General features: G+C 34.4%; 1 protein-coding gene across 1 annotated transcript in view; it reads right to left on the minus strand.

Annotated features, from left to right (window-relative positions):
• AIMP3 (aaRS-interacting multifunctional protein 3) overlaps window positions 1-23,183 on the minus strand; it is a 76,911-nt gene that overhangs the window by 9,318 nt on the left and 44,410 nt on the right. The window contains exon 4 of the mRNA XM_090401844.1: window positions 5,753-5,848. Coding sequence (XP_090257970.1) covers window positions 5,753-5,848 — 96 coding nt within the window. The remainder of the gene's footprint in view (window positions 1-5,752; window positions 5,849-23,183) is intronic.

The following is a 23,183-nucleotide window of genomic DNA, read 5'->3' on the forward strand; positions in this document are numbered from 1 at the left end:
TCACAAGAAAGATATTTATTTAACCAAATATTTCGGTCTGGAAATAGCAGACCATCGTCGGTGGTATTACAAGAACAGTTTAAAAAATATACAAGCTAGAATACTAACAATAGATCGTTGAAATTAGAACATGCCGCGTGATGTTATATCACTAAGTATGAAACGAAATATTTTGAAGTAGAAACATGATTGAATTTGCTATTAAAAAAAAAAAAAAAAAAAAAAAAAAAAAAAAAAAAAAAAAATTAATGAGTAATCTTGATTAGGCTTTCCCAGATTTTTGATATAGATATGCAGTCATTACGATTCAGGTTGGGATGATGGAGCAAGGCCTCCACGCTTTCCTTGAACAAACGTTCGAACCTATAACGGGATCTATGTAAGAGGCGCGTTTTGGACCAAAGGATGCTGTGGTCAGTTTCAATCCCGTGTTGAGCCAAACCAGACTTTTCAGGTTTATTGTGAAGAATGGATGATTGATGTTCTTGGATTCTTTTTTCAAGAGAACGTTCAGTCTGTCCAAAGTAAGAGAGATCACAGTTGCAAGGAATTTGATAAACTCCAGGAAGAGATAAAGTTGAGCGTTTGTCTTTAGGAGAAGGAAAATGAGAAGACAATTTGTTAATAGGAGAATACGTAGCTGTTAAATCATATTTCTTCAAAATTCTTGCGATAGGTTCTGAAATACCGGAGATATAAGGAATAGGTACTCGACGTATTGAATCTTTGTTGTTTTGTGGAGGATTATAAGATGTAAGAAGACGTTGAATACTTTTTTCAGAAAAGCCATTGAGTTTCATGTGTTGCTGGATAGTAGAAAGTTCTTTCTGTAGATAATCAAAAGTAGAACAATTAGTTTTGGCTCTTTTGATGAGACATTTTATAATTCCTGTTTTATGACATGGATGATGGGCTGATTCTTTCAGAATATAACGACCTGTGAATGTTGGTTTCCTGTATACTGTAGTTGTAAGAATATTTGAAGATGATCGGATGAGGAGAACGTCTAAAAAAGATAACTGGTTGTTTTCTTCTAATTCCATAGTAAACTTTATGCGATGATGTAAGGAATTAATACTGTTTAAAAAGGAAGATAAAGTGTTTTTACTGTGAGGCCAAATAGCAAATATGTCATCTATATATCTTACCCAAAAAGATGGTAGAGGGAAACTAGATGTGAAGAGGACTTTTTCTAAATGTTCCAAATAAAAGTTGGCTAAAGCTGGAGAAAGAGGACTTCCCATGGCTGTTCCTTCTACTTGGCTATAAAATTTGTTTTGACATATGAAATAACCAGAATGTATAACGAAATCGAATAGTTTTATAATATCTTGAGGAAAGATGTCAGCAAGTAGTTTTAAAGTTTCCTTAAGAGGTACATTGGTGTATAAAGATTCTATATCAAAACTAACCATAAGATCTGTAGGTTGCAATGAGACATCTTTTAATTTTTCTAAGAAATCTGAGGAGTTTTTTAAAAAAGAACTCGAGTTGCCAATGTAAGATTTCAGTAATTTAGCTAGATATTTGGCTATACGGTAAGTAGGAGAATCAATGCAATCTACTATTGGACGAAGAGGATAGTCAATCTTATGGATTTTTGGAAGGCCATAAAATCTAGGAGGTCTTGCAAAATGAGTTTTAAGTCTTTCAATTGTGTCTTTATCCAAACTGATGACTTCATCAAGGAGAGAATTTAATTTCTTTAGTTGTCTGTTGGTTGGATTATAATCAATTTCTTGATATGTGGAGCGATCTCGAAGCAAAAGAGAAAGTTTTCTTCTGTAATTTGCTGAGTCCATAACTACTGTTGCTTTTCCCTTGTCAGCTTTAGTGATAATGAGGTGATTATTTTTTCTCAAGGACTGTAAAGATTTCATTTCAGAAGGAGATATGTTAGAAGGAGGAAGTTTAGCCTTAAGTAGAGAAGAAGCGACTTCTAGGCGAAGAGCATTAGCTTTATCGCTGGTTAGATGATTAAGATTCCTTTCAATGTTAACTAGGAAATCTAGATATGGTATTTTATTTGGAACAATAGAAAAATCATGTCCTTTTGAAAGGATGAGGGTTTCGCTTTTAGTCAAAGGACGTCCGGATATATTTACAATCCAATTATCTGGAGTTATGAATGGCTTGGATTGTTTAGACGAAAGAATTAACCGTAAATATGAGGCTCTTTCGTCTAAACAATCCAAGCCATTCATAACTCCAGATAATTGGATTGTAAATATATCCGGACGTCCTTTGACTAAAAGCGAAACCCTCATCCTTTCAAAAGGACATGATTTTTCTATTGTTCCAAATAAAATACCATATCTAGATTTCCTAGTTAACATTGAAAGGAATCTTAATCATCTAACCAGCGATAAAGCTAATGCTCTTCGCCTAGAAGTCGCTTCTTCTCTACTTAAGGCTAAACTTCCTCCTTCTAACATATCTCCTTCTGAAATGAAATCTTTACAGTCCTTGAGAAAAAATAATCACCTCATTATCACTAAAGCTGACAAGGGAAAAGCAACAGTAGTTATGGACTCAGCAAATTACAGAAGAAAACTTTCTCTTTTGCTTCGAGATCGCTCCACATATCAAGAAATTGATTATAATCCAACCAACAGACAACTAAAGAAATTAAATTCTCTCCTTGATGAAGTCATCAGTTTGGATAAAGACACAATTGAAAGACTTAAAACTCATTTTGCAAGACCTCCTAGATTTTATGGCCTTCCAAAAATCCATAAGATTGACTATCCTCTTCGTCCAATAGTAGATTGCATTGATTCTCCTACTTACCGTATAGCCAAATATCTAGCTAAATTACTGAAATCTTACATTGGCAACTCGAGTTCTTTTTTAAAAAACTCCTCAGATTTCTTAGAAAAATTAAAAGATGTCTCATTACAACCTACAGATCTTATGGTTAGTTTTGATATAGAATCTTTATACACCAATGTACCTCTTAAGGAAACTTTAAAACTACTTGCTGACATCTTTCCTCAAGATATTATAAAACTATTCGATTTCGTTATACATTCTGGTTATTTCATATGTCAAAACAAATTTTATAGCCAAGTAGAAGGAACAGCCATGGGAAGTCCTCTTTCTCCAGCTTTAGCCAACTTTTATTTGGAACATTTAGAAAAAGTCCTCTTCACATCTAGTTTCCCTCTACCATCTTTTTGGGTAAGATATATAGATGACATATTTGCTATTTGGCCTCACAGTAAAAACACTTTATCTTCCTTTTTAAACAGTATTAATTCCTTACATCATCGCATAAAGTTTACTATGGAATTAGAAGAAAACAACCAGTTATCTTTTTTAGACGTTCTCCTCATCCGATCATCTTCAAATATTCTTATAACTACAGTATACAGGAAACCAACATTCACAGGTCGTTATATTCTGAAAGAATCAGCCCATCATCCATGTCATAAAACAGGAATTATAAAATGTCTCATCAAAAGAGCCAAAACTAATTGTTCTACTTTTGATTATCTACAGAAAGAACTTTCTACTATCCAGCAACACATGAAACTCAATGGCTTTTCTGAAAAAAGTATTCAACGTCTTCTTACATCTTATAATCCTCCACAAAACAACAAAGATTCAATACGTCGAGTACCTATTCCTTATATCTCCGGTATTTCAGAACCTATCGCAAGAATTTTGAAGAAATATGATTTAACAGTTACGTATTCTCCTATTAACAAATTGTCTTCTCATTTTCCTTCTCCTAAAGACAAACGCTCAACTTTATCTCTTCCTGGAGTTTATCAAATTCCTTGCAACTGTGATCTCTCTTACTTTGGACAGACTGGACGTTCTCTTGAAAAAAGAATCCAAGAACATCAATCATCCATTCTTCACAATAAACCTGAAAAGTCTGGTTTGGCTCAACACGGGATTGAAACTGACCACAGCATCCTTTGGTCCAAAACGCGCCTCTTACATAGATCCCGTTATAGGTTCGAACGTTTGTTCAAGGAAAGCGTGGAGGCCTTGCTCCATCATCCCAACCTGAATCGTAATGACTGCATATCTATATCAAAAATCTGGGAAAGCCTAATCAAGATTACTCATTAATTTTTTTTTTTTTTTTTTTTTTTTTTTTTTTTAAATAGCAAATTCAATCATGTTTCTACTTCAAAATATTTCGTTTCATACTTAGTGATATAACATCACGCGGCATGTTCTAATTTCAACGATCTATTGTTAGTATTCTAGCTTGTATATTTTTTAAACTGTTCTTGTAATACCACCGACGATGGTCTGCTATTTCCAGACCGAAATATTTGGTTAAATAAATATCTTTCTTGTGATTACGTGATTATATCATTCAAATATTATGAGCTCTATTCAGTAGGACAACTCCCTTCTTCTGTGAAGGTCAGCTTTCAATGAACTGATCTTCATTTCATTAATATCATCTTATTCCCACATATTTTTCTATCAACAAAATTTCTCATCTGTTGCCATCTACAAAAGCAAAGTGTCACTTCTATCATTAGCTGGCATTTACCAGATACCTTGTGAATGTAATCTAACATACTTTGGGCAGACAAGGCCGTTCTGTGGAAAAAAGAATTAATGAACATCAAATATTATATTGAATACGATGAAACGTCAAAGTCTGATGTTTCCGGCAGAACATAGTATTGACACTAAACGCAGTATCCAGCGGGATGAAGCTCATCTTCTCCACAGAAGTAGGTTTAAATATGAACACCTTTTCAAAGAAAGTTGCGTAAAACTCTTTTACATCATCCAAATCTGAGTCAGAACGATTCCCTCTCTCTCTCCCATTTTATGGAACCATCAAAAATAGTTTTTAATAATATTATTTATTAATATTAATTTCTAGAATGCAGCAACAGTTTTTAAATGGTAAAACACCGACCGCTGTAGGTACCTTGTATTCCCGTTTCTTTGATTTGCTTGTTTCTATGCACACTGATGATGTACTGTTATTTTCAGTACAAAACACCTGTACTTTCATTTCATTAAAGTTAATTACTGTGGTTATCATGTAATTTATTGTTTATCTGTTATTACATAATTAAATGTAATTAATTAGCATAAAATAAAAAAAATTATAACTATTTATTCATTAGGGTATAGGCTAGGCTACTGTGAAACAATCGCATTGATTACACTAGGCTACTATAAAGTAATCGTACTTCTGCTGCTTCATTATCAGTGCATGAACTGTTATACCTGTAAATAAATATGAATTTCTTTTTCACATTATCTTTTCATGTCTAGTGTTGTAGTGTTGGTAATAATTATAACAGCTACAATGTTTTGTAACATATAAGACAATATTGATGTAGGCACTGACAGACAGACACATGACGTAAGGTTACGGTATTGATAAACACAGCACAGTAAATGTATTTTCTCTTCCTTATGATTTTCGTAATCTTTTCTTTTCTCTAGTTTACTTTATTGTAAGAATACAGTATACAATACATATAACATACAAAAAATGTGTCAATTGACTGTTTATGTTATCGGTAAAGTTTCCAGTCAACAGTAGACTATTAGTAGTAGTAAGTTTTTGGGGAGTCAAAAGTTATACGCAGATTTTCAACTGAACATTTTAACTGTATAAACAATTACAAAGTCAAGTAGATTATTTAATAAACAATACTGAATATAGATATTCCATATGACAAATATAAATAAAAACTGTTTATTAACTTGAAATAATAAACATATATATATACACAGACATACATAGACACACACTTACAAATATAGGATGTAAGCCACAAAACAAAACTATATCAGCAAGGGATAGCTTGTTTCCTGCAACATAAACTCTACTTTGAAGGTAGCAGTTTAATTCCTGTAAAAAAATAAAATAAATAAATAAATGTAGCCATTTCATTAACAATGTAGTTTTATAGAATGTTTAACAATAATATTAATGAGAAAAAAAGTTTTACACTGCTATGCACATAGGCTTTTATAACAATTATAGAATAACTGTTATATTTACAGTTACCAAATTGAATGCTTCAGTTCCTACATTATTACCACCTAGAACTGTGTTTCTTAGACTGTGTTCCTAGGATATTGACATGTCATATGCCTTTATAACTTGTGATAAAACTTTCAAGTGAATGGGGAAAATGCTAATTTTTATTAAATTGATTTATTTCTAGAACAGGTATGTTACTTTATTATTTGTAATATTATATATCACATTTTTTTTTATTAAAAAAATTTCCATAACAGTTCAATGACCTAATTCCTTTGTGATAATGTTTTCAGAAAATTTTCACAGGGATGCACCTTCATAAAGGGGGTTATTGCTCAAATAGGATGGTTCGTCCTATCTGCGACTCCAAGAGTCCTTAGACTCATCGAGGGAGGCCCTAAACATCATGTCCACACAACTATGCGATTACATTCTCACAGTATCTATCATACCTTGCCTTGAACTCGTTCACCGTCATAGCACCCACAACAGACTCTGGCAGCTTATTCCACTCATTTACCACTCTAAAAGTAAAGAACCCAGCTCTAACACTCCTGCTAACCACACTCTTGCCCAGCTTCCATAGGTGTCCCCTAGTTCTTCCACCACCAGTCCTGATCTCAAAAATATCCTCTGAATTAATCCTATAGAATCCCTTTAGCAATGTGAATGTCTCAATCATATCTCCCCTTTTCTGCCTATCAACTAGTTTCTGCAACCCACAAATCTTCAACCTGTTCTCATATGGTTCATTCCATAGACCTGTTATCATCTTAGTCACTCGCCTCTGGATCCTCTCCACCTCCTCCCCATCAAGAACGAACCGAGGTGACCAAATCTGGGCACAGTAGTCGAGATGAGGTCTTATCAAGGCTCGGTACAGAGGTACAATAACTTGCTTGTCTCTGCTCGTCAAGGTATTTTTTAACAACCAAGTGAGTTGATGAGCTGATTTAGCTACTTTTGCAATGTGCCCCCTAAACTTCATCTCCCTATCCACCAACACTCCCAACTGGCCTCATCAATCTCTTGGAGTACAGTTCCACCAATGTAGTATACTGCTGCTAATCTTTTCACCCCAAAATGCATAACCTTACATTCATGTGGACAAATTTTTAAATGGGAAATGACAATATAAGTTATTTGTACTTACAGTTACAATGAAAGGGACAGAAGGAAAGAAGTACAGTAATTTTTCAAATAAGTACAAAGATATAAATAGATATATTAAAAAAATGGAAAGATATGTTATATGCTGATATATTAAGAAAATTAAAAGTCAGTTCTTAATAAAGACCTAATGAAAAGAGCAAGAAATGAATTCCAAACCTGTTGAAAGTTTTTCCACTTGGTTATAAATTAAATTAAAGGTACCAAAGTCTGTTTATCCTTTATCTAAGTATAATATGCCAGCCTGGTTGGCCAAGTGATTAGTGTATCCGCTCTCCAGCCAAAAGGCTGCAGGTTCAAATCCTGCCTGTGGGCATGGATGTTTGTAATTTCTGTGAAAATAATGGTGGTGGGCAGTAGACGGTGTTGGTGTGGAGGATGATGGTAGTCGCAGTTCATTGTAGTTGGTGGATTGAGTGGTGGAGACAGAGCTGTAGAGTAGGTGCCCTCCCTTGATGAGTCTTTGGACTCCCTGGAGGTGTCAAGTAATAATAACCAAACAAAGTTTGCACATGAGGTATTTTCATGACTAAGCTATTTGCTTATAGAAGCTAATGACCACAATAATTTCCTTAGTATCCTATAATGCAAAGCACACATCCTTTGGGTGAATTGGCTAAGAATTGTAGAAAGGGCAACTACCTAGGCTAGTTTGATCTTTATTGAAGTCTCGTCAGTGGGAGCAAGACCCAGAAGTGATATATTTCCCATATACAATTAGTGAAAAGGTGTCACACCTTATTATTAAAATACTCTGGATCAAAGCTAGTTGTTGAAACTTTTCTACTTGGTTTAAAGATGCCAATAAATTATATTCCAAGAATATAAACCATAAACCAAGAATATAATTTCTTGGCATCTTTAATTTAATTGAATCCCAAAACCTACAGAAATGTTTTGGAAAATTAGATTCTCCTCAAAATCTGGATCAGTCATTACTACCAGGTTCAACATAAAAATGTGCACAACTTCAAATAGTGAGAACAGACAAGAAGTTTTGTTGATATTAGTGTTGATAGTGATATCTTCAGACTGATCCAAGTTATCAGAATATATAAGTAATCTGAAATGGATGTCATCTAGTTTTGCACAAAAGTATATAGTATAAAAATGGTTTTATAGATCTAGTATAAAAATGGTAACAATTTATGTAGCTTTGTTTTTACACAGGTTTTCTTTCTGCCATGGTCTATACGTTGCTATGCACTTGAATGCAGGTGCCATGTGCGCATCACGTCACCTCATATCTGCAAGTTCAAAATTCATTGCTGATTTGAAGATGAACTTAAAAAACAGAGGTATGTAAACAATGGTTTGATACACTTCCAATGCTATTGTTTCCACACACATACATAATTTATACAGTTTTAATATGCACCCGTAATAAACCTGTCAATAAGAGTTGTATAGAAGAGATATATCGGCACATAAAAAGAGGTGTGCTGTTATCACACTTTGAATAAAAGTTAAAAATCACACAAAAACTTGAGTCAGGTTTTATGATTGTTGGAATCACACATGAATTTAAATTAAGTGAGTTGACAATAAGAACAACCTTTAAAGATAAGGATTAAGTGAAAGAAATGGGTAAAAACATCATTCCTTTCTTTGTAAAAAAAAATTCTCAGAGGGAAAACATCTAAGAGTTGGAAAAACATTAAGTGTGTGGATTGGAGATTTAAATTAAAAATCAATACCCATCAACATGAAAATAATAACAAATAAGGATTCTGTCTGTAAAAAATAGAAGGGAAAAAACTCAATCAATAAAAAATCAAAAGACACGAAAGAACAATATCCCTATTTAACATGGAAATTTGCTTTACATTGATTTCTTGCAATGCAACCCCCCCCATGTAAAACAAGGGTTACCAGTATATCACAATTAAAAGAAAATGTGTATATAATTGTTAAAAAGAATCAGTCAGCTTTCAGATGAAAACTGACTCAAACTATAGAAATATTATTTATTAAAAGTGCAAGAGTTTGAAAACAAGAAACAGGAAATGAAAGAAGTAGTCCAGGGAAGAAAAAAAAGTATGTAGAAAAGTTCCTGGCCAGCAAACTGGGCATACAAAGAAAAGCTGTTAAGTAGCAAAAAAGTAATGAGAAGATTTTGAGAATAGCATAGAAGATAAATATTATGAAGATGAAAAAAAAAAATGTTTTGGAGACTATTAAGAGTGCTTACAAATGAAGGAAACAATGTCAATAAAAGGTTCAAAGACATTCAAAAGTTTCGACTTTACTTGGTATTACTGGTATTACTTGGGTTAAGAAAGTTGAATTCATGTAAGAGGAATGGGCAGGTGTATGGTGATATCAGTTTAATGTAGCAAAGTGTAAGGTTTTAAAATTTGGGAAGCAAAGATGGGATGCAGAATATAGGACCAGTGGAAATATTTTCAAAGAGGTGGAGGAGATGGAAGATCTGGGAGTAATGGTGGATAGGGACTTGAAATTTCATGGACATTTTGCTAAAATTGTGAGGACAACAAAGCAGATTACGAATTCATCTAAAAATTGAGACATAAGCCAAAGAATTTATCAAAATATTACCAGAATCACTTATGTTTAATATTTGTATTTGTAAAATTTTCAGCTAAGTTTCATAGCCATTGTCAATACAGTTATAGGAAAACTCTAAAAAGAATAATTTAATTGAAAGTATGTGATATTCTGTGCTGTATTGGTTGTAGGAGAATAGCTCCATCTGCATTAATAGATATTCAAAATAAATTACAATAAATTAATTTAGTTAATTATTTTTAAATATAGATTCATTCCGATTACCTTTTTCTGTCAGCTTAAAAAATTTTAAAAAATATAAACATAATGGATGGAACACGTTCAAAGAATGAAGACAGAAAGATTACCAAAGCAAGCCTTAAAATACAAGCCATTAGGAAAAAAGAAAACCAAGACATCCTCTTAAAAGATTCAAAGATAAATTCTAAGGCCAGAACAGGCCACTGTAGGCCAAAATCCTTGATAGCCATGATGATGATGATTTTTAAATATAAATAAATTTTAATTATAATTAAGGCACACATGAATGGTGAGTATTAGTTAATATAACTTCACAGAATTGAGAAAGTTTTAAGCAATTGCTTTTGTTCAGGTTTGAGTTGTGAATGAGTGCTTCACAGCTTTCTTTGTAGTCTTTCCAGAAGAAAGCAATGTTTGTGTAATATTTTGGTTTTGTTCCACTGAATCCTGTGTATTGTAGATAAAGCGTGACTTGCTAAACCAGATTTGTTAGGTTCTTTAAGAGAATGTATTCAATATGTTCTTCAAGACAAATCTGTAAATATCGACCAGTTTGTTCATAATAACATAGGTTTGTTAAAAGAGTCACAACATGTCATAAATTATTAATCGGTTTAGGACATTAAAGTGTCTCAGATCTCTCAACTGTAAGTTTAGAATATCTAAGTTCATTTGAAAAAATTTCTGTTTTTCTGTATAATTATTTTTATTTTATAGAAAACTTTCTTAAAAATAAACTTAGTTAAATTTTTGTTTAAATTTAAATTTTCCCAAGCCATAAGAACATGGGATTCTGTAAACTCCAGGATAAGATAGAGGAGAATATTTGTCTTTAGGTGAGATAAAGAATGTATTAAGTTTGCAAGCTGGATGGAAAGCAACTTGTACATTAATCTGTTAAAGTAATCTTGAAATTTTTTTTTCTGAAAGTCCCTTAACATATGGAATACAAATTCTAGCAATTTCTTCTTGAGGTGGGTTAGGATGACGTCCGTAATTACTGATTATTTTTTTGATAGTTTTTGTATTATAACCATTAGCAATAAAAGTAGTTCTGATAATAAACTGTTCTTTGTTTAGAAGAGAATCTGTAGAATAAATTTTATGAGCTCTGTTAGTTAAGGATTTGATTATACCATAATTCTGATAAGGGTGATGATGAGAATTATAGTTTGCCCACCAATTAGAGGTCCCTCGACACTTCTGCGCATGTCAGAAAAAGGAGAATCCATTCCGATAATAGGGTAATCAATCTGTCTTCTGGGATGTGTTTGTTTATTATTACAGGTCGGAAAATTTAGCTTTTCTTTTACGAACATTGTAGTTTTTAAAGTGTAACTATTTTGCTTGTATAACAGTTGGAAAAATGTACATAGAGTATTAACAAAATTAAAAAGGGTATAGCATAAAACAAAAATTTAACTAAGTTTATTTTTAAGAAAGTTTTTTTCTATAAAATAAAAATAATTATACAGAAAAACAGAAATTTTTTCAAATGAACTTAGATATTCTAAACTTATAGTTCAGAGAACTGTGACACTTTAATGTCCTAAACCAATTAATTATTTATGACTTGTTGTCACTTTTAACGAACCGATGCAAAAAAAGGTTGGAAAAAAATACCATTATCAAATTTTTTAATCTTCACAGTCATCTGAATCGGTGTCCGAATCGCCATCACTTTCACTTAAACTGATCACCAAAGGTTCGCATAATTCTTCGATAATTCCATCTCTGTCCCAATACATATTTTCCAATGAGGTGACATGAAAGCAATATTTTCCCCAGTTTTGAACTGTAATACTTTCAATCGCCTGTTCTGAAAGCTTAAAAAGTTTTGACATATCAATATCTCCAGTTACGTTGCGATGGCGAATGAAACTTTTCACTTCTGCCCAAACATACTCAAGAGTATTAATATCGTAATGATATGGTGGTAGTCTCAAAGCTAGAAATCCATGCTCTTTGAGCATCGTGTCGAATTTAAATAGTTTAGTTGTGGGCGAGTTTCTTTTGACCAAATTAAGCAAGTCAATTTTTCGCATATCTGGGGAATGAGAAATGTTATTTGCAGAGAGTCAATCTATAAGAACTTGCTTCTTATTAGACTAATTTGGAACTTTGTTTGATCGAATAGAGTGATATGAAGCGTTATCAATTATAACAACAGCATTTTTAGGAAGGTTTGGAATCAGTTTTTCTTCTGCCCACTTTTCGAAGATTGTAGAATTCATTTGCCTATGGTAATTGGCTTTGTATATTAAGTTTGAATTCGGTAAAAAACCCATTTCTCCACCCGCACACAAAACTATTATGTGCCCCAAGGCATTTCCAGTTTGTAGCACTCCACATTCTTCTTTAGACTGCCAACATTTTCCATAAGTTAAATTACTATCAATCCAAGTTTCATCTAGATACACAATCGGTTTTTTCTCCTCCCTGAAACGTCTTATTGCTCTCAAATACTGTGTTCTAGATAAAACAATGTCACTTCGTACCACAATAAGTTTCCTTTTATTCTGGGACTTTTTAAAACAAAATCCGATTTCGTGAAGTATTTTCCTTACAGTTTCTCTTTTCCAAGGAAAATTAATTTTTTCTTTAGGCACAGGAATCAATTTCGAATAGTTCTACTTCTACAGTTTCGATGGTTTTCTTTACTCTGGTGCTTTTTTTTTAGGAGATTTAAATTTTGGCTTACCTTCACCTTTTGATTCCCTACGAATTCTTTTAACAGTCGACCCCAATATGCCCGCAATTGCACTTGCACGTTTTATGACTTGAGAAAGGGGAATAAGGAGACGATTCTTTTTCGCAGAATGTCAGCATTATTCATATTCTTTTGCAAGAGCTACTGAAACGTTTAACAACAGAACTTGTTGACTGTACTGGATCCATCATACAAATTAATAATAAAAAAATAATGCAAAAAGGCGAACAACAAAAATCAAGCTAATACTAGTACAGCGACAGACAAGAAAGCACGTGATTTCGCATGTTGGCAACCAATTCGTACATCCTTCATTTCTTTCTCCCCTTCAGCATGAATCGACTATTCTTGGCAAAATGGCAAGGAGAGATCTACAAACGGTGGGCGAACTATACAAACAATGTATTTATTGTATGAATTGGTTTTCTATATACTGAGAACTGTAAACTACCATTTGGTTGACATAAAATGAGAACATCCAGAAAAGGAAAACAATTGTTGTCTGTCAATTCCAGTGTAAATTTGATTCTTGGATTTATTAAATTAATTTGTTCAAGAAATTCACGAAGATCGGATAAGGAGGAGTTCCATACAGCAAATACATCATCAACATATCTGTACCAAACCAATGATGTGACTATTTATGTAAAATATCTTCCATTGTGTGTGTGTGTGTATTGGTTTATTATAATGTCTATGAAGGGTAGACAGTTATCTGATTCTTTTTCTATTGTGAAGTGTATTGCACCTAATGCATCTGGGCCATGAGGGCAAATAGCAAAAAGATTATCAAATCATCAATATAGCTTAGGCAGGCTCGAGGTTTCATTGTGTTTGTAATGAAGTCTATGGTCTATAAGAGTGCTATACCGAAAGTGGATGAAAGGCACTCTACAGTAGTCCCATCTGGTTTTCTATATTTTTCCCTTTTATGTAAATAATTACAGCAAACAATGAATCTGAACAATTCAAAAATACTGATGTGTGGGAGTGTGCACATACAAAGACTTGACAATTACGCTTGTTCTCATATGTAGATTTTGATAGCTGGTGAGTAGCTGCAGACTGGACAAAATACAATATTTTTCTGGAACTCTCACGGACTTATCATAAGACGTCATTAAAAAATAAGGTCATGGGTGAGTACATTTTTTGTGTGGCAAGTAGGTCTTTGTATAATCTGTCAAGCTGTGTGTGTGTGTGTGTGAGTGATTGAAAAAAAACAATTAAAACATCAGAATGATCAATTTTCCTATCTCGTCAATATTAAATTGAACATTCAAAAGATCAGTAAAGCTACTATTGGCAGAGATTGGAAAGATTTTCAGATGTTGGTTACAGTTTGAAAGGGCTGGATATTGGAATTCTATCTGGATATCTGGTAACTTACTGCAGCTTTGAAATGAATACTTTTTTTTATAAAAAAAAAAGGAGGAATTTCCTATGGGGGGGGGTAAAATAGTACTTTTGTTAACAGCAAGCAGGATTCACCAATACTTTGATTAGATTTTGGTGCTATTCACATATCCAGGGTGACTCATTTTAGTAAGGTTTCAGTTTAATTACATGCACCATGAAGGTTTTTAATTATTATTTTTTTTTATAGCAAATTGTTAACTTTTCCACAAAAGGTTGTAAACCTATAGTACATTAGGGCAGTGAGTACGTTAATGATTTTTTCCCTCCATTTTTATCAATGTCATATTTTTTATTTTACACAATTCAGAAACCTTGTTCTAGAGACAAAATGTGGACCTTTTTCAATCCACTTCAAGCCTCTAATAAGTGGAGCCATGATCTTACTCAGGATACTGACATTCGTGTTGTATTTCATCTGTATATCTTAAAAGTATATCAAATCAAATGAATGAGAAATGATGTTCAGTTACAAATCAGAGCTTATATTTCTGACTTATTTTGGCCTAGGTTTCTGCTTTTTTATTATATCTGTGAACTCAGTAAATAAATCAATTCTAGATAATCACTCTACCTTGTATATAGCCCTGCAACAGAATTAGGATCATTTTGTGATATGAACCTATTTATAAGATAGTAATACTTTTTGTAATATAGAAGCTTGCATGATATTCAGCCACACATTTTTCAATTGTTACTACAAACTGGCCATGGTTGTCAACTGAAGTGACCAGTTTGCATAGCAGACCAATTTGTAGTATGAAGCTGAGATTGACATCTCCAATCCTGATATCAGGTTTAACGCCACTTTCCTTCATAATGATCCATACAGATGATAGATTAACAATGGAGATAATGTGCATCCTTGTCTCACACCTAAATTAACACCAAACCATCTTCCTTTACCTCCTTTAATTCTAAATGCCAACCATATTAACTGTAGCATTCTGAAAATGATTTTCTATTGGCATCTTGTCACATGACTTTTCCAGATATACACAACTTAAATACAGATCGTTGTTATATTTCTATGATTTCTCAACTGTCTTAAAGTGAAAATCTAATCTTGACAACCTCTATTTGGCCTGAACTGCTTACTCTTCTCACTTACTGTACTAGTCAGTAAGGAAATTCCATTGCAATTCTCACATGGTTTCATTTCATTTTTTTAAATAGATATGAGAGCTCCACTCCAACCATCAGGAATTAAACCTCTGATCAGGTCTTCTGAATTATGCAATGCAACCTCTGTAAAACTTTTGTACTTCCATATTTGAGCATTTCTGATCAAATATGATCTCCACCAACTGACTTTGGACATATTTCCAGTTTTTGTTTTTTTTCAAAGTTTTTTCCTGCCTCAAGTATTGATACATACTCCTGACTGCATTCCTCTTGAATTTTTTCTACAGCTATACTGTCACTGATTGCTTCATTTAGCAAATCTCTCAAAAGTAATTACTGCAAATCTTGATCATCTGATTACTTTTATAGTACTCTTTTCTCCATTTCTAAGCTTTTTCAATAGCTTCCAAAATATTTTCACACTTTCCTGATATTTATTTTCTATGTTCTTAATGGTCTTTTCATGATAGACAGTGTATGGGTGCACTGATTAACTAGTGTTAAATCTTGTTATCGTTACTTTGCAAGTTTGTGAATGGAGGGAGAACTACTGAAGCAATACGGAGACAGGAAACTGGGCTCACTCTATGTAGGTGGTATGTTTGGGAGTCTGTCATCCCTCATTGCATGCCCCTATTCCTTATGATCTCTTTCTCCATACATATAATGGATTACAACTCAATAAAAGAAAATTTTACTATAGATCATAAAAACTCTCCTGCAAATAATTCAAAAACCATAGAAATCAACAAAAACCAGCCTACTTGTCCCGGTTGCTCAAGTAGGTAATCAGCTCCAACCAACAGGTTGTGGCTTCGAATTCTACCTGGGACATGGATGGTTGTAGAAGACAAGCATGTCTTGCTCTTTAAGTGTATAAGACTTGACTTCAAAAAAATAAAATAAATAAATAAATCTAATCAAAATATTGCCAACATTAATTCTTACAAAAATACAAACAAAAATAGTTTCCATATTACAGAATCGCAGCTGGCAACCTCTACAACCACTGTCCACATAACATATTCAACAGTTTCTTCTGCCACAAGACAGGTACTTGTTCTCAGATTGCAAACCTCGAATCCAACTCCCCCCCCACCCCCCAGTTTGATTAATCAAACCAACTTGTTGCTGTCTCTAGCACTCTCCAAACTCCTATACCCACTCTGATCTCTCTCTCTCTAAAGACTGATTTTTTTGCAGTCAAAATTCCCTAGTGAGGTTATGCTTTTTGGGGACTTCAATGTCCACAACTCAAATTGGCTCTCTTCTCCAGCCCACCAATCAAGCAGGCAGAGATGCCAAGGTGATGGAAGTTTTTTCCACTTGGTTAGACTATAAATTATATATTTAGTTTAATCCTTTATCCAAGTGTTAGCAAGTATCTTCAGGAATGGGGCAACTCGTGGCAAAGGTAGCAACTCATCACTTTCCTTAGTATCTCATAATGCAAAGCACATCTCCTTGCAGACATGTACAATTCCATGCATTATGGGAAGGGTCACTACCCGGACCGGTTTCGACCTTTATTGAGGTCACTTCAGTAGGAACCAGACCCAGAGGTGATACCAAGGTTGAAGCAATACAGAACTCATATTTCTATATGCCAGTTGCCAAAAGGTGTCACACCTTATTATTAAATTACTCTGGATTAGAGAAAGATGTTGGAAGCTTTTCCCCACTTAGTTAGACTATAAATTATATATTTAGTTTAATCCTTTATCCAAGTGTAAACAAAGTTTGCGCCTGAAGTATCTTCAGGTCGAAACTGGTCTGGGTAGTGACCCTTCCCATAATGCATGGAATTGTACATGTCTGCAAGGAGATGTGCTTTGCATTATGAGATACTAAGGAAAGTGATGAGAACTTAGTCCACCTTTGCCATGAGTTGCCCCATTCCTGAAGATACTTCAGGCGCAAACTTTGTTTGCTTACACTTGGATAAAGGATTAAACTAAATATATAATTTATAGTCTAACCAAGTGAGAAAAAACTTCCAACATCTTTCTCTAATCCAGAGTAATTTAATAATAAGGCATGACACCTTTTGGCAACTGGCATATGGAAATATGAGTTCTGCATTGCTTCAACCTTGGTATCACCTCTGGGTCTGGCCCCCACTGAATCGACCTCAATAAAGGTCGAAACTAGTCTGGGTAGTGACCCTTCCCATAATGCATGGCATTGTACATATCCACAAGGAGATGTGCTTTGCATTATGGAATACTAAGAAAAGTGATGAGAACTTGATCCACCTGTTAAATCTGGAATGAACACTTAAATTGTCTTTGAGTATTTCAATCAATTTAACTGAAGTGCAAAGAAATCTCCTAAAAAGAATTACTTGTATATAGATAATAGAAATCCTTATATATATAGTAATAAGTCCATTCATGTAATTTTTCTATGTAAATATTTTGTACGTTCCTTAAATAACTGACAAGAAATACGGTAATGTAGAGGTGACATTGTAATAACAAGGTTAGAGTTTAGAGTAATCTATTGTAATCTGATTATAAACATGACCGCAGGCAGTTGCTATATGAACCCAAAGCACGTGCAAGCTGCCCATGCGGAAACGCAATGAGAGAAGGTTAAGTGTGCAAGGAGAATTAGGTGCGTCTGCAAATCAATGACGTATTAGGGAGAACAGACACGGAGCATATAAAAGTCATAGTGATGCGAGTTTGCGGGCTTTTTGCCTTTTTCATTCCTAGGTTAGGTTTTGGTGTTTTCTTCCCTCCACACGGGGGGGGGGGGGGGGAGAGAAAACACCAAAACACCGTGTGGTGGGTTGTAGCTTCGAGGCGACAGATTCGAGCGGGAGTCGTTCAGCGGCGGTAATATGGTCAAAATAGCGGGCTTGTCCGAGCATAGCCATCCATGCAACGGGACAAACAGTGTACGCCGAAACTTCGTATAGCTCCAGCCATACCCTTCTGCTAGACAGATTCTTGGACATAAGGTAAAGAAGTGATCTATGATTTGAAATCAACAAGAAGTCAAGGCAAGGAACAACAGCTCAATGAATAGGGTGATGACCTGAAAGAAACCTACAAGAAGACACAATGAGAAGTATCTCCTAATGAATTCGTCTGGTTGGTAACGTAAAGCTTTATTTCTTATTGTATTGTGTAATTCTTAGGCCAGAGTGAGCTACAGTGTAAAATTTCCTGTGGATCAGACTTTAAGACAGATTTTAGGACTTTAGTACCTATTCCTCTAACAAGGATCTTTGTAGTTATGGTAGTATAGAGTTACAAGAATTGTCATTAGTTTAAGGTTAGTTTGAATTCGATGTGCTGTACGTGCATTAATTGAGGAAGAAGCAAGGCATTCATCTACATATTGTGTTAAGTAATCAGGTTAAGGACAGTTTGGATTTGTTAATATTACCTAATGAGAGATACCTATTGTGAACTAGATCTTGTTTGTTAAATTTTGCATAATTTTAGGAACCTTCATTTAGCTTAACTTTTGATTAACATGTATTGTATTTTAGAATGAATAAATTTCTTTGTTTCTCAACCCAAAATACGTGCATGATCTTCCAAGCCAATGCACCACCTGCTAAAAATATCGAACCTATATAAGTAAAAGCGTGGGAAATGGTCATGACTGCTGTTTAGAAATATTAGTAAGGGCTTGTTTAACTTTGATAATTTTTTTGGAATCATGATAATCTGTAGATCAAATCCCTGATAAGAAGTTCTCTCTTGTATAGGAATCAAGATGGCACAGCTAAACAAATAAATTTTCTTGATTCCGAAAAGGACTTGACCCCAGAATTCATAGATCAGGGTGAATTCTCCTTGTTTGAAAACTGCACACGATTTAAGATTGAAGGAGAGGCCACGAAAGATTACAACAAAGGCGCAGCGGACAGGGGATATAGTTGAGGGTTAAACAAGACAAGATTTATCTTTGCAAAAGTTTAAAGAGATAGTTAATACAAGAAATATAGAGTTTTACACTTATATGTAAAATAATAACACGGCAAACAATAAAAATAACACACCTTTCCCACGAGTTGCCCCATTCCTGAAGAAACTTCAGGTGCAAACTTTGTTTGCTTACACTTGGATAAAGGATTATAATAAATGGATGCCAAGATGTTTGACATTAGCAATAACCTAACACAGGTCATCAATCTCTATACCAGAATATTCCTAACAACCCCCTTCAAATCTTCCAATACATCTCTTCCTAACAGGTACCCTTCCAAATATACTGTGGATGTTAGTTCTCCTAGTAACTCAGACCACAGCCTCATACAAGTCTTTGAATTGGAAGAACCTTCACCCAAATTGTTCTCGGTTTCATCCTGAAAAAAAAAAAGTTACAAGTGTGGCAAATGGGATGACCTCCATGAGTTCCACTTCTCCTTTTCATGTTCAACTACTGCTCCAGTTCTCCTGATTCAAACACCTGCTCAGACCGATTAATCATTCTCACAGGAATGAAGGACCTCATCCCTCATTTCATCCAAAATTTCTCAGCCACAATGCAAGACTTGGTTCTCAAAAAAAAAAAAAAAAAAAAAAAAAAAAAAAAAAAAAAAAAAAAAAAAAGCCAATGCAGGATGGAAAAACTCAGTAACTCCAGCATAATTTAAGACCAAACAAGCCACTCACTCCACCTATATCGCAGCTCACAACAGTTGTAATAAAAACCATCAACAAATCCAAATTAGATAAATGGCCAAATACTACAAACTCACTTCCTTTCTCAAATACTACAAACTCACTTCCTTTCTCCCATGCCAAGGCTATTGGCTGCAACTTTTGTCCACCCATGTTTCCACTGATTTCACATTCAGAGTACCACAGTCACCAAAGACAAGGCCAACTTAATGGCATCACTCTTTTCTTCCAATTACTGTATACATGACCAGGACAAAGTTCTCCACCCACTTTACCCAGAGCTGCTCACTCCGTGCAACCAGTGGTGTAGCTGGGGGGGGGAGCAGCAATTTGAATCTTTTTGAACTTTTGCAGTTAATTCTAAAATAGTCTTGAGAACTCAGTTCCAAATTCAATATTTGTAATTCTACTGCGAATTTTCCTAACAATTGCTGTAAATGTTTCTAGTTGTGAGAGGAGTTTTTCTAAATAAAATTTGATTAAGAATTAACTACATTACTATGAAATAGACTTCGCCAATGTCATCGATGATTTTGCTAACAAAAGCAAGAAAAATAACATTTTAGAATGTTGAAATTAAAGTTTTACTTCAAAAATAAACAAGTGTTTTAATTAATTAAATTTAATTAATATATTCATTTTGACTTTTTGTAGTATTTTTGGTGTATATCAAGAGGGACAGCAAACTCAGGGACCGTCCCGGGCGGCAACAGCTCTAGCTACGCCACTGCGTGCAACCAATAATCTTTTGCCAGAAAGAAATTCGAAGAATCCTTAATAACTTGAACACAAATAAGACATCAGGATCCTGATAGTATCCCACTACTGGGCTAAAAACTTGAGTCCCAAGACTAACATCCGGGATGCGCAGCAGCTAGGTTCTCGTTCCTGCACCCTGCGAGTACCCATTAGGGGAAGCTTAAGCTGCTACCAACCAAACACAAGCGATCGAACTAAAATGCTCCAAATTCCTGTTCTAAAGGATCCCACCTGGGATCAGGCCTAAAAATAATATCATTTAATGTTTTTATATAATGAAACCTGTGAATTCATCACTAAAAACACAGGATTGACTATTTAATTCGTAAATATTTCATCCTAAGTATCTTGGGACATCATCAGTACAGTAGTTCAAACAATACTAGGAATAACATACAGTTAGGGCACATGATTACAATGGAATCTCAATATGTGTGCAGTAAATCAGTACAGTAGTTCAAACAATACTAGGAATAACATACCGTTAGGGCACATATTGAGATTCCATTGTAATCATGCGCCCTAACTGTATGTTATTCCTAGTATTGTTTGAACTACTCTACTGATGATGTCCCAAGATACTTGGGATGAAATATTTACGAATTAAATAGTCATTACTGTGGTTAGTACGTGTGTTTTTAGTAATATCATTTAATATTGAAGATTTCTCCAGCGTCAAGCAAGATCGCATCACAAATATTTCAACGATAATGACTGCAATGTGCTCTGCCGTCAAGAAACTCACAGAGGGGAAGACACTGCCAGACCTTACATCCATGACATGAAACTCATCAAAGAGGTATCCTATGATAAATATGGGTGCAATATTTACTAAAGAAAACTTAATTCCATCGTTCATTGACTCGACAAACAACAGAAACACTGAGATTATTACAATCACATTTAAAAACATCTCAATCACCTCAGTCTATAAAGAGCAAGAAGAAGCTTTCTCCTTCCCCAACATTCTCCTCAATAATAATGCATACATGACTTATGTTGCATTAGGTGACTTTAACAGTCATAGTATTAACTGGGGTTACACAAAGTCCAATGAAGATGGAGAACTTGTTGAAAAATGGACTGAAAACTTTTCTCTAAACCTGATACATTATCCAAAACTCCCTGCATCTTTCTACGGTGGCAGATGGAAGTGGGGCTATAACCCTGACCTCATATTTGTTAGCTCAAAATTATCCAACACTTGTTAAAGGTTTTAAATTCCATTCCACATACTTAACATAGACCTATAATGCTTCAATTCAACCCAGCCATTACACCTAACACAGTCCCTTACAGACGACAAGTTATTATTATTACATGACACCTCCAGGGAATCCAAAGACTCATCGAGGGAGGACACCTACTCTACAACTCTGTCTCCACCACTTAATACACCAACTACAACTTAGTCCAACGGCATCTACTGCTCACCAGAACTAGTAATTCCACAGACAATCACATTTACCGTATTTGCCAGCGTATAAGATGTACCCTCCCTCCCGTGATGAGTCCTCGAACTCCTTGGAGGTGTCACGTAATAATAATAATAATAATGTCAGCAGGTACTTACCATTATTAGCAGCTTTGCTCTTTTCTCAAAATTTCCCCAAATCTTTCTACATGACTGATAATCTTTTCCTGCTCTGCTGGTTGGATCTCCAACAAGGACCAATTTTTCCTTCAAGTTGGCTATCCTCTTTAATGCCTCAAAAATAACTCCGTTTCATCCTTAGTAGAACCCTCTGTGAGATCATAAGCACTAATAAGTCTCATTGTCCAATTCTACATTCTGATATCTGCCACATCACTTTACTTGATAATGAAGTAGAGTGATGTTGGGATAGTGTTGAACTTAGGATTTAGTGTTGAATACTATAGCAACTACTTTTCCCTGATTATTATTGCCTGATTATTATAACATCTTGTAATCTGATACTTAATTCTTCTGCTAGTCCCATTTCTGTTCCATTAATGCTGATTATATTAATGGTGCCAATTTTGATCTCTGCTAATGTTGAGTAGAAGTCAATTCCAGCAGCTGACTTTTTTGCTGTTTGCCCTGGTTCCCTGACAAACGCAAAGTTCTTGTTAGAGGGCAATGCTCTGACTGGCATGAAATTAAATTATGTTTTACCATCATTTTATTTTGATTTCAGCGAATAAGAATACAATTTGGTTGGATAAATCCCAAATTTTCAGCTTATGTAATAATAATAATTGTGCTAAATGAAGAAGGAAAGCATCATTCATAAAGTAAAATAAATTAAGAAATTATACTCATTTTCATCCTTTATCAAAGTGTAAGCAAACAAAGTTCGTGTGTGAAGTCACTTCACGACTGGACTACTTGTATATAGAGGAACGACTTCACATCAGTTGTCTTAGTATCCCATAATGCAATGCACATATCCTTACAGACATGTATAATACTATGCATTATGGGAAGGGCCACTACCCAGACCGGTTTTGATCTTTATTGGGGTCTATCAGTGGGAACCAGATCCAGAAGTGATACAAAGGTTGAAGTAATGAAGAAGTCATATTTCCAGTAGTCAAAAGGTGTCACATTTTATTACTAAAATACTCTAGATTAGAGTTAGATGTT

The sequence above is a fragment of the Typopeltis vanoorti genome, chromosome 12 (assembly GCF_054136105.1).
Source record: "Typopeltis vanoorti isolate ZY-2024b chromosome 12, IOZ_Tvanoo_1.0, whole genome shotgun sequence".
Taxonomy (NCBI): Eukaryota; Metazoa; Arthropoda; class Arachnida; order Uropygi; family Thelyphonidae; genus Typopeltis; species Typopeltis vanoorti.